Below are 15,954 nucleotides of genomic sequence, written 5' to 3'. Positions count from 1 at the left end.
GTGACTTAAGAGAATAAATCTTTGACTGTCAATAGAATTTGTGCTTTTAAGTCACTTACACATTTCTGAAAATGCCATCATTTAAAGAAAAAAAAACATAAGCTATTGATGCCGACAAGCAATCTTTACTTTAATAAAAAAAGAGGCTTGAAGAGCATGCCTCAAAGCACCCCAGAATCATAAATCTTTGATCCCATCTGGAAGTTGGTCTGTGTGCACCTGTTTCACATATGAATTGTGTAAATTCCCCCCTTTCTAAAAAAAAGCACTGATGCAACTACATCAGACATGACAATAAAACTAGTTCTTTTCTAGGCTTTTGATTTTTGGGAGAGATGCAAACCCACACTTACATGCACCTATCCTACACAAACAAAATATAATCACATCAACTTTAGGCTGGTGAAGTTGTAAGAGAATAATTACAGATAGAAGTCAGTCATAAACATACGAGACATACAGCTGTGCTGGAAAATAACTGTGCTCTTGTTTCTAAAGGGATTGTATCAACTTGAACTATAATCCTTTTTACAAATGGAGTTAGAACTAGCTTCAGGTTCTAGAGCTGATGCTGAATTCCTAAAATAAAGCCAGTTAACTGTGTCAGCACATTGAGAGAACATAAAAGGGATCCTGTGTATAGTCTGTGAATAACTTTTACACCCAGCATTTCTTTTTGTGCAGAGAAATCAAATGTTCTCTACATTTCACCGCTCTGTTATCAGAATAAGAGAAAGTAAAGGGTAGGAATATGGCCTGGTGCACCATAAGGGAGAGGGGGAAGGAGGAGACGGCCAGTGCTATAAACAGACAGATCTATTCTGTAAGCTACCAGCACTGGAAATTTACAAACCTTTTGTTCACATGAGATGGAGCAATATAAAGATTCCCCTCACAATACAGCTACACTAACAAAAATTAATGCCACAAAAGAATATTTTACTACTAACATTAACATTTAACTACTTCACTATTGCCCAGAATATCTGGCACATGTAACAAAATAAAGTTTTGGTGCTACCCTTTTTACTGGGTACATAGTATGCCACTGTTTCATTGTTATCACAACAGAATGCCACCACTTCAAAGAACACTGCAGCTCCAGAAGAGTGACTATAACTGCATTGGGTTACAAAAGAACAAACCTCTTGCATGTTAAAATGCAAAAAAGTATCACCTCAAACAGACTGCCATTCTCCTGACACTTCTCATGGCAAAGCCAAAGAACTAAGGGAGCCACATACTCTGGTTTGAAAGCATCCACCATATCTGGAATAAATTGAAAAAACAAACAAACATCAGTATGAATACATCATCATTCAAATACTTTATTCACCAAACCCTTTCCCATCATCATTCATTTCTCACACTTTCTGGAAGGAATGATCAAATTCACTGTAATTTGAATGAGTTGTGCTGCAAATCCTTTCCATTTTTGTTTTCATAAATGTTACTTTGTTTCAGTAGCACTAAAACAGATCTCTAGCTGTTCTATAGATAAAAGTTAGCTGATAATTACAATACAAACTCCCAGGAGAAGGGCTTGGAAGGTTTAACAGTGCAGGTGTTTCCAAATACCCTCAGTGATATACAAAAAAGTATTTATTTTAAAATAATGCCCTTTTTAGAATTGTTTCACTAAGGCAAAGGAAGACAGATCTCCATCAATATCTGATGGACAGAAAAGAAGCACTCTGCTTTAGGGGAAATCAGCATTACCAAACTTCTCCCGCAACCTCATTCACTTTCACTAGCCTGGGGTAGGATATTGGGGTTCGGGAGGGGTGTGGGCTCTGGGCTGGGGACAAGAGGTTTGCAGTGTGGGAAGGAGCTCTGGGCTGAGCCTGGAACAGGAGGTGGTGAGGGGTACAAGCTCTAGGAGGGAGTCTGGGTGCAAGAGGGGGTACAGGGTGCTGGCTCTGGGAGGAGGGGTCAGGGCTTGGGGTGCAGGAGGAGGGTGCAGGAAGAGATTTGGGGTGCTGGCTCTGGGAGGGGGCTCAGGGCTGGGGTATGGCCTTCCACAGGGCAGGACTTACCTCCAGCAGCTCCCGGTCGGTGGTGCAGCGTGGCTACCACTAAGCCAGGCTCCCTGCCTACCCCGGCCCCACGCCACTCCTGGAAGGGGCCAATGCACCACTGTGGCCCAGCAGGGGGCACATGGCTCCGCGCACTGCCCCTCTCTGCAAGCACCGCCCATGCAGCTCCCATTGGCTATAGCTCCCCGTTCCCAGTCAATGGGAGCTGCGGGGGCGGTGCTTGCAGGCAGGAGCAGTGTGCGGAGGGAGATCCCTGCCCCTCCACCCCCAGGGCTACGCTGGCCACTTCTAGGAGCAGCATGGGGCCAGGGCAGGCAGGGAGTCTGCCTTAGCGGCAGCCCCACTACACCACTGGAGATTGCAATCAACTGGGAGATCCTCTAGGATCAACCAGTCTATCACGATTGACCAGTTGGTGATTTAAAGGATTACTAGAATAACACACAACTGAAAAATTGTGCAGTTGACTATCAATCATCTCCCTCTCCATTCAGTGTGACATATATGGATGAAAAAAATCAACAATAGGTTTCATACATTTTACAAAACACACATCCTTCTGCTTAGTATTCATAGGCCATGCTATTAAAAATACAATACTCTATTAACTTTCCACACACAACGAATGGGCAAATGAATTAAACAAAACTGGCCTTGCAATGCTTTGGAGACAGCAAATATTTCAGGCAGTCCACTATAAAACCAACAGCAGAATACATCTTCGATAAATCAAGAGGAGTCTAAGATACAAACTATAATTAAGGCTGTGAGTTTGTCACGGAGGTCATGGATTCTGTGATCTCCATTACCACTGTAGCTGGCCCGGGGGCCGCCTGAGCAGCACGGACAGCCCCTGGCCAGCCGCACCAGCCGCTACTGGGGCAGTCTTGGCCACCACACCCTCCTCCCCCAGAAGCAGTAGGAGTTTGGGTGTGGGACAGGGCTCAGGGTAAGGGGTTGGGGCACGGGAGGGGGTGAGGGCTCTGGTTGGCGCTTGGCTCTGGGGGCTCCCCGGAAGTAACGCTGCCTATGCCTACAGACACTGCCCCGCAGCTCCCATTGGCCACGGGCGGAGCCGGCGCTCAGGGTGGAGGCAGCACATGGAGCGAGGTAGGGAGCCTGCCAGCCCTGGCCCCCCCCCTCCAGCACCAGCGGGGGTCCCAGGCTGCATGCTGCCGCCGGCCGCCCCCCCTCCAGCACCAGCGGGGGTCCCGAGCTGCATGCTGCCGCTGCCCACCCCTCTCTAGCAACAGCGAGAGTCCTGGGCCGCTCCCCACCCCCCCTCCCCCAGCACCCACGGCCCCCCCTCACCAAGATTTAGTCAGGGGTATATAGTACAAGTCATGGACATGTCACGGGATGTGAATTTTTGTTTACTGCCCGTGACCTGTCCATGGGTTTTACTAAAATTACCCGTGACTAAAATGAAGCCTTAACTGTAATCAGCAGTGGCTCACTTCTCATTTGTTAGTTACAACCTAACAATGCCCATGATGTGGTACTAGTGGGGGTCTGTTACAGATCACTGAATTAAACCAGAGAACATGATGAATTATTCTGTAAGCACCTATCTGTAATGTGTGGAAGAAAGGTTGTTATGGGAGATTTCAATCTGGAAGACATTACATTGTTACAGTTTCTAAAAATTATAGATGATAAATTTCTAACACAAAAGTATTGCACCCCACATGAGGTAATGATTTTGGACCTCATTGTGAGAAATAAAGATGAATTAATCACTGGACTGGAAGTTGGTGGTTGCCTAAAGACCAGTGATCCTGATCTGATTATGTTCATTATGGGCAAACAAAGGAGAGTCCTTATCAGTAATAAATAAATACATTATATATAAAATATAAGCCCCCACACTGCTTCAAAAAGAGAAAATTTCCCAAGGCTAAGGAAAATTATGACTAAAATTGATTGGAGAAAACTTAGACAGAAAAATGTGAATTACAATTGGGAGTTCTTTTAGAAGAGTTTGTTAGATGGCCTAAAATCCTTAATTCCACAATCTGAAAAATGGCAACTCTGGCTAAAAGTCCATACTCATTCAATGGAGAAATAAATGCAGCAACTAGAAATAAAAAAGCAATATATAACAATGAAAAAAGGAGAAATAGATAATATAAATTAGAAGCTATCGAGTGAACAAAATGGATAAGGGAAATGAACAACATCAAGGAAAACTTCATAGCTATCAGAGCAAAGGTTGGTAAAAAAGGAGTTTTTAAATACATCAGGAACAAATGAAATCCTAGCAATATCACAGGCCAATTACTAGATGAAGATGGTAAAACTGTTAATAATGATGCAAAAAAGGCAGAAAAGACGGTTACTCACCGTTGTAACTGTTGTTCTTCGAGATGTGTTGCTCATATCCATTCCATTAGGTGTGCGCGCGCCGCGTGCACGATCGTCGGAAGATTTTTACCCTAGCAACACCGGCGGGTCGGCTGTGGAGCCCCCTAGAGTGGCGCCTTCATGGCGCTGAATATATACCCCAGCCGACCCGGCGCCCCCTCAGTTCCTTCTTGCCGGCTACTCCGACAGTGGGGACGGGGGGCGGGTTTGGAATGGATATGAGCAACACATCTCGAAGAACAACAGTTACAACGGTGAGTAACCGTCTTTTCTTCTTCGAGTGCTTGCTCATATCCATTCCATTAGGTGACTCCCAAGCCCAACTTAGGTGGTGGGGTCGGAGTGAGACATTGCTGTGTGCAAAACCGCTGATCCGAAGGCAGCATCGTCCCTGGACTGCTGCACTAGTGCATAGTGTTCTGTAAACGTGTGGACTGATGACCAAACCGCAGCTCTACAAATGTCCTGGATCGGAACTTGCGCCAGGAAAGCCGTCGAGGAAGCTTGGGCCCTTGTGGAGTGAGCGGTGAGGTGCGGTGCTGAGACACCTGCCAGGTCATAGCAAGTCCGGATGCAAGACGTAATCCATGAGGATAGGCGTTGTGAGGAGACCGGTGAACCTTTCATTCGGTCGGCCACTGCAACGAAGAGTTGCGTCGTCTTTCTAAAGTGCCTTGTGCGGTCAATATAGAAGGCCAGGGCCCTGCGTACGTCCAGAGAATGCAAACGTTGATCCTGGCGAGTAGCATGTGGTTTAGGGTGAAAGACCGGGAGAAATATATCCTGGTTGATATGAAATGGAGAAACCACCTTAGGGAGAAAGGCAGGATGTGGGCGGAGCTGCACTTTATCCTTATGAAAAACTGTGTAAGGGGGCTCGGATGTAAGCGCCCTGAGTTCAGAAACGCGCCTTGCTGAGGTGATGGCTACGAGGAAGGCTGTCTTCCAGGATAGGTACAGAAGTGAACAGGTGGCCAGTGGCTCGAATGGAGGACCTGTGAGCTTGGAGAGAACCAGGTTGAGGTCCCACGTCGGAACGGGCTGACGTTGTTGTGGGTACATCCGGTCTAAGCCCTTGAGGAATCTAACGACCATCGGGTTAGAGAACACCGAGGACGCGAGTTCCCCTGGGTGAAAGGCCGATATAGCGGCCAGGTGAACTCTAATTGAAGATATCGCCAACCCCTGCTGTTTTAGGGAGAGGAGATACTCCAAAATGAGAGGAATGGGTGCCCGCAACGGGGACGTGGCTCGTTGTTCGCACCAACAGGAGAACCGCTTCCACTTGGCCAGGTACGTGGTGCGTGTTGAGGGCTTCCTACTGCTCAGCAGAATCTGTTGGACAGAGTGCGAGCATTGCTGCTCTGCCTGGGTGAACCATGGAGCAGCCACGCCGTGAGGTGGAGTGATTGCAGGTCGGGGTGACGCAGCCGGCCGTGGTCCTGCGTGATGAGATCCGGATACAACGGAAGCGGGATCGGTGTCCGAACCGAGAGTTCCAACAGCGTGGTGTACCAATGTTGTCTCGGCCACGCTGGAGCGATCAGAATGACCTGTGCCTGGTCTCTGCGCAATTTGAGCAGTACCTTGTGGACCAGAGGAAACGGAGGGAAGGCATAAAACAGGTGGTCTTTCCAGGGAAGGAGAAACGCATCCGAGAGGGAGCCCGGGGCTCGACCTTGCAGGGAGCAGAACACGTGGCACTTCCTGTTGTCTCGAGAAGCAAACAGGTCTATCTGGGGAAACCCCCACTTCTGGAAGACTGAATGTATGATGTCCGGGCGGATAGACCACTCGTGCGTTTGAAAGGACCTGCTGAGTCGGTCCGCTAAAGTGTTCTGGACTCCAGGGAGGAACGATGCCGTGAGATGTATTGAGTGGGCGATGCAGAAGTCCCACAGGCGAATGGCCTCTTGGCATAGAATTGACGAACGTGCTCCTCCTTGCTTGTTGATGTAAAACATGGCCGTGGTGTTGTCGATGAGAACTAACACACAGCGGCCACGTAGGAGATTGAGAAATGCCTGGCACGCCAGGCGCACCGCCATCAGTTCCCGAACATTGATGTGCAGGGCTAGCTGGGGTGCAGTCCATAGGCCCTGGGTATGGTGCTCGTTGAGATGGGCGCCCCAACCCAGAGATGAAGCGTCTGTGACCAGGTGTAGAGAGGGTTGTGGGGCGTGAAACGGCATCCCCTCGCAAACCACATTGTGATCTAGCCACCATGTGAGGGAGGTCAGGACCGAGTTCGGGACCGTGACCACCATGTTCAGGCTGTCCCGATGTGGGCGGTATATCGATGACACCCAGGTCTGGAGTGGGCGAAGCCGAAGTCTGGCATGCCTGGTTACGTACGTGCAGGAAGCCATGTGACCCAGCAGGGTAAGGCACGACCTCACCGTGGTAGTTGGGAAGGCCTTGAGTCCTTGAATGAGGCTCATGATGGTGCAAAAGCGGTTGTCTGGCAGGATGGCTTGTGCACGTCTGGAGTCTAGAACTGCGCCGATGAATTCTATTCTCTGGGTAGGTTCTAGAGTGGATTTGTCCTTGTTGAGTAGGATGCCCAACTCGTTGAATGTGTGCACTATTATGTGGACGTGAGCTCGAACTTGCTCTTTGGTGCGACCGCGTACTAGCCAGTCGTCTAGGTACGGGAACACCTGTATCCCTTGCCGACGAAGGTACGCTGCCACGACAGCCATACATTTCGTGAACACCCTTGGGGCCGAGGATAGGCCGAAGGGAAGGACTGCAAATTGGTAGTGCACCTTGCTTACCACGAATCGCAGGAAGCGTCTGTGAGGCGGGTAAATTGCGATGTGAAAGTATGCGTCTTTCATGTCGAGGGCGGCGAACCAGTCTCCAGGATCGAGGGAAGGGATAATGGCCCCCAGAGAGACCATGCGGAACTTCAACTTTACTACGAATTTGTTGAGTCCGCGCAAGTCCAAGATGGGTCGCAGACCTCCTTTGGACTTGGGAATGAGGAAGTAACGGGAATAGAATCCCCTGCCCCTTAACTCCACTGGAACCTCCTCTATGGCCCCCATAGCAAGGAGCGTGGAAACTTCCTGTATAAGAAGTTGCTCGTGAGAAGGGTCCCTGAAGAGGGACGGGGAAGGGGGGGAGGAGGGGGGGATTGAAGAAAACTGGATAGCATATCCCCTGTCCACCGTGCGAAGGACCCAACGGTCCGAGGTTATAAGGGACCAGGCACGGTGGAAATGGGAAAGGCGATCCCGAAAGGAGGGGGCTGGATCCTGGGGGATGACTGGGGCGCCGTCCTCGACCGCACCTTCAAAAGTTCTGCCTGGGGCCTGAAGGTGGTCTAGGTGGCCCCTGGTTCTGGCCGGGTTGAGGGCCGGTCCACCTTCTTCTACCACCTCGCCCTCGCCTCCGGGCCGAGTCCTGTCTCTGACGAGGCGGGGGGGGGGTAGAAGCGCTGAGGCTGCGGCCTAAATGGCCTGCGCTGAGGGCCCACGACATGCATCCCCAGGGAGCGCATGATTGTTCTCGAGTCCTTGAGGCTCTGCAGGCGAGAGTCCGTCTTATCTGAGAACAATCCATGACCCTCAAAGGGCAGATCTTGTAGGGTTTGCTGCAGCTCCGGAGGCAAACCCGAAACCTGAAGCCAGGAGATCCTGCGCATAGCGATACCCGAAGCCAAGGTCCTCGCAGCTGAGTCTGCAATGTCCAAGGAGGCCTGCAAGGAGGTCCGAGCCACCTTCTTGCCCTCCTCTACCATGGCTCCAAACTCTTCCCTGGACTCTTGGGGAATCAACTCCTTAAACTTCCCCATAGAGTTCCAGGAGTTGAAATTGTAGCGGCTCAGTAGCGCCTGTTGGTTCGCCGCTCTAAGTTGTAGCCCTCCGGCTGAGTAAACCTTACGGCCAAACAGATCGAGCCGCTTAGCCTCTTTTGATTTAGGCGCTGCAGCCTGCTGGCCGTGGCGCTCTCGTGCATTCACTGATTCCACCACCAGTGAACACGGTTGGGGGTGGGTATACAAGTACCCATAGTCCTTAGACGGGACAAAGTATTTCCTTTCCACCCCTCTAGCTGTGGGTGGAATAGAGGCAGGAGTTTGCCATATCGTATCCGCATTCGTTTGGATCATGCGGATCAGGGGTAACGCCACCCTCGATGGGGCATCCGCTCCAAGGATATTCACGATCGGGTCGTGCACCTCCACTATCTCCTCCGCCTGCAGGTCCATATTACGGGCCATCCTACGCAGGAGATCCTGGTGAGCCCGAAGATCTATCGGAGGGGGACCCGTACATGAAGTGCCCGCCACTGCCTCATCCGGAGAGGAGGAGGAGGATGCCTCCGGTGGTACTGGATCCAAGGGGGGGTCCTGATCCCCCTGCTCTTGGGCCGGAGCATCACCTGCACTTGGGTCCATGGTGTCGGGTGGCGTGGACACGGAAGCCTCCATGCCTCCTGGCGGAGGCCGAGAGATGGTGGATTCTGGGGCCCTTCTGACCGAGTGACCCGAGCGAGAGGTCGATGGTATTGGAGCCCCTTGCTCCTGGTGGTACGCCCACGGGGTCCAAAACGACCAGCGAGATGGTCCATGAGAGTGGTCCTCTGCCATCTCCTGCCAATGGCCCAAGTTTTGTTCCTCGGCTTGCCCTTGAGGGGGGTATGCCGATCTCGACAGGTCCTCCGAGGAGCGAGACACCGATCTTGACGGCCATGGCGGTGCCGAGAGAGATGAAACGATCCCTGTGGGCTGTGGTGCCGCACGGTGCCGGTCTGGAGATGACCTATCTCTGCGCGGTGCCGGCGATCGGTGCCGGGACCGCGACCGGTGCCGATGACCTCGTCGGTGCCGGGAGTCGGACCTGGACCTCGACGAGGACCTGGAGTATGCCCGGTGCCGGGAGCGGCCCCTCGACGTCGAGCGTCGACCGTAGCGGTGCCGAGAACTACGTCTCGACGTTGATCGGTGCCGACGATCATATCGGTGCCGAGACGTAGAGCGGTGCCGCGAAGATCTTGGCCGCGAGTACAACCGGTGCCGAGACGATATTCGGTGCCGGGACTGCGAGCGGCGTGGGGACCTGCTTCGGGACCTGGATCGGTGCCGAGGTTCCAGCCCTTGTGATGGAGGGCGCATCAAGGCAGGTTTCCCCCTCGACTGGACCGGGCGAGTCAACGGTGCAGTCGGTGCCGGTGGTTGAGGCGGTGCCGGCTCCGTGAGAGCTATTAAGTCTCTCGCCGCCGCGAAGGTCTCTGGCGTCGACGGGAGGCACTGTATCACCGCCGGCCTCGGTGGAGACGCCGTCTGCACCGGACTCAACGGCCTCGGCGCCGGAGTCGACGGTGCTGGAGGCACCTGTTTCCGGTGCTCCACCGGCGTACGCGGCTCTACCCCCGGCACTGGGGGAGCCAGCGTCTTCGGCACGGAGGTCCCCGTCTTATGGGCTTTCTTATGCCCTGGGGATAATGACCGGCGCCGAGGCACTTGCTGTGCTTGCGGTGCCGACGAGGTCCGGTGCCGGGGAGGCTTGTCTGACGCCACTCGCGTGGTCGTCATAGCCGGTGCCGCTGGGGCACTGCGCACCGAGGTGCTAGGCGCCGGGGCCTGGCCCGTAGAAGGAGTGTCCGGGCTAAGTGCCGCCTCCATCAGGAGTTGCCTGAGCCGAAAGTCCCGCTCCTTCTTGGTCCTTGGTTTGAAGGCCTTACAGATCTTGCACTTATCTGTTTGGTGGGACTCTCCCAGGCACTTCAGACAGGAGTCGTGCGGGTCGCTCGTGGGCATAGGCTTAGCGCAGGAGGCGCACTGCTTGAAGCCGGGAGCGTTGGGCATGAGCCCGGCCCCGCGGCCGGGGGAGAAAGGGGGAGACGACCCCCTTAATCCCCTGGACTACTTAGAACAACTTTAAAACTACTTAACTAATTTACTACAAACACTAGAACTATAACTATAACTATAACTGTGATACAACGAAATACGCTAGGGAGAGTGGAGGACAGCTATGCCGCGCTCCACAGTTCCAACGACCGTCAGGGGCAGTAAGAAGGAACTGAGGGGGCGCCGGGTCGGCTGGGGTATATATTCAGCGCCATGAAGGCGCCACTCTAGGGGGCTCCACAGCCGACCCGCCGGTGTTGCTAGGGTAAAAATCTTCCGACGATCGTGCACGCGGCGCGCGCACACCTAATGGAATGGATATGAGCAAGCACTCGAAGAAGAACTGTTCAATACATGTTTCTGTTCAGTATTTCGAAAGAAGAAGGATGATCTATTTGTATCACATGTGGATGATGGACTTTCCAGTAATCAAGGAGGACGTTAAACAACATCTACTAGTGATAAACCCATTTTAAACCAGGAAGCTTGGATAACTTGCACCCAAGGGTCCTAAAAGACTTGGCTAATGAGATCTCTGCCCACTGATGTTCATTTAGAATACCCAGGAAATTCCAGAAGACTAGAAGAGGACTAATGTTGTTCCAATATTCCAAGAGACACAAGTATAAACTGGTTAGCCTGACATTAATCCCACGCAAATAATGGAAAAGCTGATGTAGGATTCAATCAATAAAGAACAGGAATATAAATAATGCCAGTCAACATGGTTTTATAGAAAATATGTCTTGTCAAACTAACCTGATTTCATTCTTTGATAAAGTCTGGTTGATAAAGATAAGTACGCAGATGTAATATATTTAAACTTTGGTAAAGCATTTGACTGAGTACTGCACAACATTCTGATTAAAAAATCAGCACTATGCAATACCAATAAAAGCACACCTTACATGGATTAGGAACTGGCTAACTAAGAGCAAATGAATATAAGCCATATGTACAGAATGCGGGACTGTGTCCTGGAAAGAAATGACTCTGAAAAGTATTTAGGGTTCATAGTGAACAAACAACTCAATGTGAGCTCCAGATCAGTGAGCAGTAGTATGGACATGATTTACACTTCTCTATAGGACACTGGTAAGATAGACAGTATACTATTGCATACAGTTCTGGTGTCCAAATTTTAAAAAGAATGTTGAAAAACTGAAGAGGGTGCAAAAAAGAGCCACAAAAATTATTTGAGAATTGAAGAAATTGTCTTACAGTGAGCTTTCAATCTGTTTAACATATCAAAAAGAAGACTGCAGAGTGATGACTGCAGTGTGCAAGTATCTTCACAGGGAGAAAAAAACAGCTATTAAATGGCTCTTTAATTAAGTGGAGAAAGGTATAACAAGAACCAATGGCTAAAAGCTGAAGCCAGACAAATTCAAATTTGAAATAAGGCACACGTTCTTAACAGTGAAGGTGATTAAACCATTGGAAGCAGCATACCTAGGGAAGCAGTGGGCCCTCTTTATTTCAACGTCTTCAAATCAAGACTAGAAGCCTTCCTGGAAGGTATGCTTTAGCCAAACACAATAAGGCTCAATACAGGGTAAGGTGGGTGAAATTTCATAGCCTATAATATACAGGAAGTCAGACTAGATGATCTAATAGCCCCTTCTAGTCTTAAAATCTATGATCATCATCATAGGAAGGCAGAGCAGATAAGTTTAGTTCCGCAAAAGAATTATGAGAGACAATAAAGGCAATTCAACTTTCGAGAGACTAACACTGTCAGAAGAGATACCACAGGATCTTCTGAAGGATTCAGAGTCTATGTATGCCAAATTTAAAAGCCTTGCATTGGTTTCATACAGTTCCATCCTCGAACACTATGTACTGCTGGGTCTGGCACACTGTTAGTTCCTAAAGAGAATGGGATGATGATTCCTTCTGAATGCTTTGAGGGGAAAAAGCTAGATATTATTGGGAAAAAAATACTTCCAAAGGAATAAAGAAAATGCTGCACTTAAAAAAATAAATAAAACAAAACATTAGTACTTGGGCATTGTGATGGGGCAGCTACACCGCACTGGCAGAAAAGAGGTAAAAAGCAGCCCTAGGGAGTCAGCCGATTGGAAAGGGGCTAAGAGAAGCAGCCAATCATGGGCCAGCAGGCTCATATAAGGAGGACTGCGAGGGCAGAACAGAGATCAGTAGCTGAGTGGAGCTTAAGGGGAGAAGATCAGGGTCCTAGGAGGAGGAGGGAGTGCCAGCACCTGGAACAGAGTTGTGCTGCAAGCAGAAACTGGGGGAGCTAGAGAGAGCTCCTGGCTGGCTGCTAGGGCCTGCAGGCTGAGGCCTTGAGGTAAGGGCAGAAGAGGATGCTGGAGCCACATGGGAAGTGTCCCTGGGACAATGGACTGCAGTTGCCACTGAGGGAGTGGCTGGACAGAGATTGCAGATCCCCTGGAGGGCAGCGTCACTGAAGAGGACGCACGGGTCTCGGAACAAAAGTGACAGTGGCGAGGCACCACAAGAAGAGGGCGCTATAGAGATCAGAGCTAATTCCCATGACAGCCAGCAGGAGGCTCCACAGTGGTCAGTCGTACCCCGTCACATGCATCAAAAGCTGATATAAATAGTCAATTTCTGAAATGTTTAAAAATTGGGCTCGCAGTTCGTTATATTACTACAAAGTAGTACATTTTCTGGGGACAGTTCCAAGGCCTGTGTTTTGCAGACTACATCATCATAATGGTTCCTTCTGGCATTAAAAATCTATAACTCTTAGTGCTCCAAGTTTTGCCTACTTTCCTCTTATGTGGAGACTAACAAGACCAGTCTAAGTAACTAAACTGCATCAGAAAAACTTCAACCAACCCAAACCTCTGATCTCATCTTTTCATTTATTTATTCACCATCTTCTTCAAAACCCTTCTCAAAACATTTTCCTGTATAGCCTTTCACACAATCCATTATAATAATATTATATTAGTATAATCCAGTCCAAGTTTAATAAGTATATGGTATGTAAAGGGTGCATTCTGCTAGTTGCTCAATGTGTTATGTCAGACTTATCTACCTTCTCTCATCTCCTGTTTTAATTTACTCAGGTCAGCTTTGTCTACTCCATATTTTGTGAAACATATACCACATTGCAAACAAACAGTAATATTACAATAAATGCAAACACCACAAATACAGCCCTGATCCAATACCTACTGAAGAAAATGGGGAAATGAATAAAGCTACAGTGACAAAGTTTCAGCACATAAAACAATTCTAGTGAATTATAAAGGCCACTAGAGCTCTCTTCTGATGTCTTACTTCCTTACAGCACCTGAAACTGGAAAGATCATTTATCATAAATAGACAAGAAAAGAGTTTCTGAAGTGTAAAGGAATGGAACGTTTCAATTGGTGAGAAAACTGGTTGTGCTCCAACTTGCAAAGACTCAATTCTCACGAGCTCAAGTTACTTACCTTGTGGCATGATAGTCTGAGTCAGCCTCGACCCAGCAGTAGGTGCAATTGTGTTACTGTGGATGTTGTATTTTCTGCCTTCAACTGCAAGTGTATTTGAAAGACCAAAAAGGCCAAGTTTGGCAGCACTGTAGTTTGCCTGACCAAAGTTGCCATATATTCCAGCAGCTGAAGAAGTCATAATTATTCTTGAAGAGAAGGAAAAACAGAAAATTAATAGTTTCTAGTGGATGCCAGGTTATGTGTTGCAGCCATTTTTGGCTTCTGACAATTACACATCCTGAAACCACAGGAATGGTAATTCTGTAACATCTCAACATGTCAAAATTAAAGTATGAGTAATTAAAAAGCAACTTTTTCTAATGTGTTGGGGTGATGCAAAAAATGGCACAAATACTGAAGAGTAATGCAAGGGGAGTTATAGGTGCTCAGCACCTCTCAGGATTTGGTCTCATATTAGAACAGAAATAGCAACTTGCAACCCACTGGCATAATGGCACAACTATTTTGTTATAACTGGGGAGAGCACTAATGAAATGTATGTTTGCACTTAACCACATATTTCATATGGAGATATTTTTACATCTTAAAAATAGCTTTGACAAACAGAAAATTTTGCTAAGTTGAAAACTGTTTTCACCCACACCCTACGTAATCAATAGCACTACTGACATGATTAAAGTTAGACACAAGTTTAAGTACTTGACTGAATCAGCGCCTACTGCATGTCACATATCCTTTTTGAGCAGTTAAAAATGATTCTCACCATAACCAGTCCCGATTCTGATCTGAATTACACAGAGTGTGTATCTACAGTAGCTGCACTTAACGAGAGTCACTCCAAGTTAACACAAGCGTAACTGACATAAGAATCTGTCTCAACGTCATTCCCAACTGCTACATCAACACAATTTCACCATCTTCAGTCCAAATAAAGGTGCTTTGGTTATGTTAAGAGAGTCAAGGTGAGAAAAAGCTAAAAAGTGTACAGAAGCAGACATTCTGCAAGTAACACATTTCTACACATTATGTGAAGATACATTTGGTAAATAATACTAACATCATTTGGCAATAAACAAAGTGATTTACAAAACAGAGCAAGAGAAGAATTATGTCATATATATACAGGGATGCAATTCCCAAAATTATGCCCAATAAGTGATCAAATGGGCAAAATATTTTGCTACCAATCTCTCCTTCTCACTTCATACTCAGCCACAGAATGCCATTTGGTCACAGAATGAAGCACAAACTAATTTAATCTTCAACTTCTAGGTGGATCAGGCTAAACAGCCAGATTGCCAAAACACCAGGACAATTGCTACAAAGAATAGAAGAAGGTGAAAAATATAAATCTGGATGTAATGTGAACTGACAGCACCACATCAACTTTGGGAACACACCAGGCAGAGCCCACACACAAATCTTCACAATAAATCTGGAGATGTTTATTGAAAGACAAAAATAACTTCAAAAAAAAAATAAAATTGTTAGGATGTTATCCACAGTGTGTTTGTAGGAGAAGGCAGGAAACAAATGGATGTCAACCTCACACATTTGGGCACAAAGTGATTATTTCCTTCCCATTGACTAAAGGGGAGCAAGAATTATCAAGTAATCCATTGCAGCGTCAGAAAGATCATGTCAATCTACTGTTTACTGATGAAAAAATTAACCTTATACAGTTTTACCTTCCAAACTTCTGATTTTTCATATGATTCCATGCAGCTCTGGTGACCAGGAATGATCCCTTCAAATGAACTCTATGAATTATATCTACAATCAAATTAGTTGAACAGACATTTGATTCTTTTCTCTTTTGTGGCAAAATAAATATGCAGTTTCTACTTCCTCCAAGAAAAAAAATGAGAAGCCTATTTAGCTTCATCTCACTTCATTCACACTCAGCTAATTTAATCACAGTCTGGACATCTGCATTGTATTTTTTACAATTACATTTTGAAATGCTGTGGGATGGGCATTTGAACTGACTAGGCTGGTTTTCTCCCTGCTCCCCTTCTTGTCCTGTGTGCAGCTCTAGCACATGGAGCTCACGGTATCACATAGCTTAAGCATAGCCATGGGCTGTCTTTTTCTGCAGTTCCTGCCTCTTACTGGCAGTCTTTTGGGGAATTAATTGGGTGCTCATTCCCCATCACTTCACTGAGGGGTATTTGCTTGCTGTCCTGTTCTGACTGCCACTGGGCACTGCAGCTTCACACCACCCTTCCTTTGTTATAGGTTTTGGGTGTGGTCTGTCTTTCTG

General features: G+C 48.0%; 1 protein-coding gene across 7 annotated transcripts in view; it reads right to left on the bottom strand.

Annotated features, from left to right (window-relative positions):
* Positions 1-15,954, bottom strand: part of HSD17B4 (hydroxysteroid 17-beta dehydrogenase 4) — a 115,120-nt gene that overhangs the window by 77,605 nt on the left and 21,561 nt on the right. For all 7 annotated transcript variants that reach the window (XM_005300162.4, XM_065550369.1, XM_042854646.2 and 4 more), the window contains 3 exons: positions 15,380-15,464; positions 13,689-13,876; positions 1,178-1,269 (listed from right to left, as the gene is read on the bottom strand). In XM_005300162.4, coding sequence (XP_005300219.1) covers positions 1,178-1,269; positions 13,689-13,876; positions 15,380-15,464 — 365 coding nt within the window. The remainder of the gene's footprint in view (positions 1-1,177; positions 1,270-13,688; positions 13,877-15,379; positions 15,465-15,954) is intronic.

This window comes from Chrysemys picta, chromosome 6 (genome assembly GCF_011386835.1).
Source record: "Chrysemys picta bellii isolate R12L10 chromosome 6, ASM1138683v2, whole genome shotgun sequence".
Taxonomy (NCBI): domain Eukaryota; kingdom Metazoa; phylum Chordata; order Testudines; family Emydidae; genus Chrysemys; species Chrysemys picta.
This window is presented reverse-complemented; position numbering and strand designations above follow the sequence as displayed.